This window comes from Eimeria mitis, genomic scaffold (assembly GCF_000499745.2).
Source record: "Eimeria mitis Houghton genomic scaffold, Emh_scaff2579, whole genome shotgun sequence".
Taxonomy (NCBI): Eukaryota; Apicomplexa; class Conoidasida; order Eucoccidiorida; family Eimeriidae; genus Eimeria; species Eimeria mitis.
The window spans coordinates 6,621-8,007 of record NW_013570920.1 but is presented as its reverse complement, the minus strand read 5'-3'; the positions used below and the strand labels follow the sequence as shown (position 1 = coordinate 8,007).

Here is a 1,387-nt window from a genome sequence, read left to right as displayed (position 1 = left end):
CAGCAGCAGCAGCAGCAGCAGCAGCAGCAGCAGCAGCAGCAGCAGCAGGATCAGCAGCTGTGGCAGCAGCAACGGCGCCTCGGAGGGGACAAAGCTCTTGGTGCTACAGCTAGGGAGAAACGACAGCAGCAAAAAGAAGAGACACAGAAGCAGCAGTAACAGCACATTCAGCTGCAGCAGAAACAACAAATGCAGGAGTAGCAGCACGAGCTGCAGGACTAGCAGCAGCAGCAGCAGCAACAGATAGAGAAGCAGCAGCAGCAGCAGATAGAGAAGCAGCAGCAGCAAGCACAAGCACTGCAGACAGCATAGGTGCTGCTGCTTACCCAGCTCCACTACGGGGCCCTCTTCATCCGAGTCAAACTCTAACAGAGTACCCCCAGGCCTGCTTCCTTCGCTCTTGCTGCCTGTGCTGCTGCACTCCTTGGTGCTGCTGCTGCTGCTGCTGCTGCTGCTGTTGCTGCTGCTGCTGCTGCTGGTGCTCTCTACTGCAGTTTTCAGCAGCGGCAACAGAGAGCGACAGCGCTCTGAGAGAGCTGCAGCCTGCGCTGCTGCTGCAATCGCCGCCGATCGCGATGCTGCCTCATTGAGTACAGCTGAGGGGCCGCTGCTGCTGCTGCTGCTGCTACTGCTGCTGCTGCTGCTGTCGCTGCTGCTGCTGGACGACGCAGAGGTAACAACCCCTGCAGCATCATCTTCAATCACTTCCTCCAGCTGCAGCAGGGAGCTGTCCGCTGCCATGGTGAGCGGCAGCGTCTCCTGCTGCTGCTGCCACTGGTACCCCTGATGCTGCTGCTGCTGTTGCTTCTAACACTGTTACTCCTGCTGCTGCTGCTGCTGCTGCTGCAGCTGTGGTGAGCTGCAGCTACCGCCTGTTGAGGAGCTTGAGACCCCCCCGAGGGCCGTAGGTTAGGGAGAGAGAAGATAGAGAGGAGATAAAGAAAAAGGAGAAAGAAACGTCAGCATAGAAGGAAAAAGAAAAAGAAAAAGAGTCACCGCATATTCCCTCTCCGTCTTAATTAAACATTTATAACTGCTGCTGCTGCAGCACTGCAGCAGCAGCAGCAGCAGCAGCAGCGACGCTGAGATGGGTGGCCTCTCTACCCTTCATATTATACAGCAGCAAGACAAACGCAGGCAACAAGCATGCAGAAGTAAATCAGAAATAATAAATAATAAAAAATAAATAAATAAATAAATAAATAAATAAATTAAAAATATAGTGGCTGAAGGAGGAAACCCTGCGAGAATGCATGCGCAGCACGAAATACAAAAGGCGAGCCTAGCAGCAGCAGCAGCAGTTAGCAGCAGCAGCAGCAGCAGCAGCAGAGCAGCAGCAGCATGCAGCTGGTAGCTGCAGCAGCATCTGCTGCTGCTGGTGGTGGTG

The 1,387-nt window shown here is 54.4% G+C and overlaps 1 protein-coding gene across 1 annotated transcript; it reads right to left on the bottom strand.

Annotated features, from left to right (window-relative positions):
* Positions 1 to 109: 109 nt before the first annotated feature.
* Positions 110 to 741, bottom strand: EMH_0055840 (uncharacterized protein; the record flags this gene model as incomplete). The annotated part of the gene is made up of 2 exons (XM_013497277.1): positions 110 to 171; positions 327 to 741. The coding sequence occupies 2 exons, from the start codon at positions 739 to 741 to the stop codon at positions 110 to 112; spliced, it is 477 nt and encodes a 158-aa protein (XP_013352731.1).
* Positions 742 to 1,387: the final 646 nt, after the last annotated feature.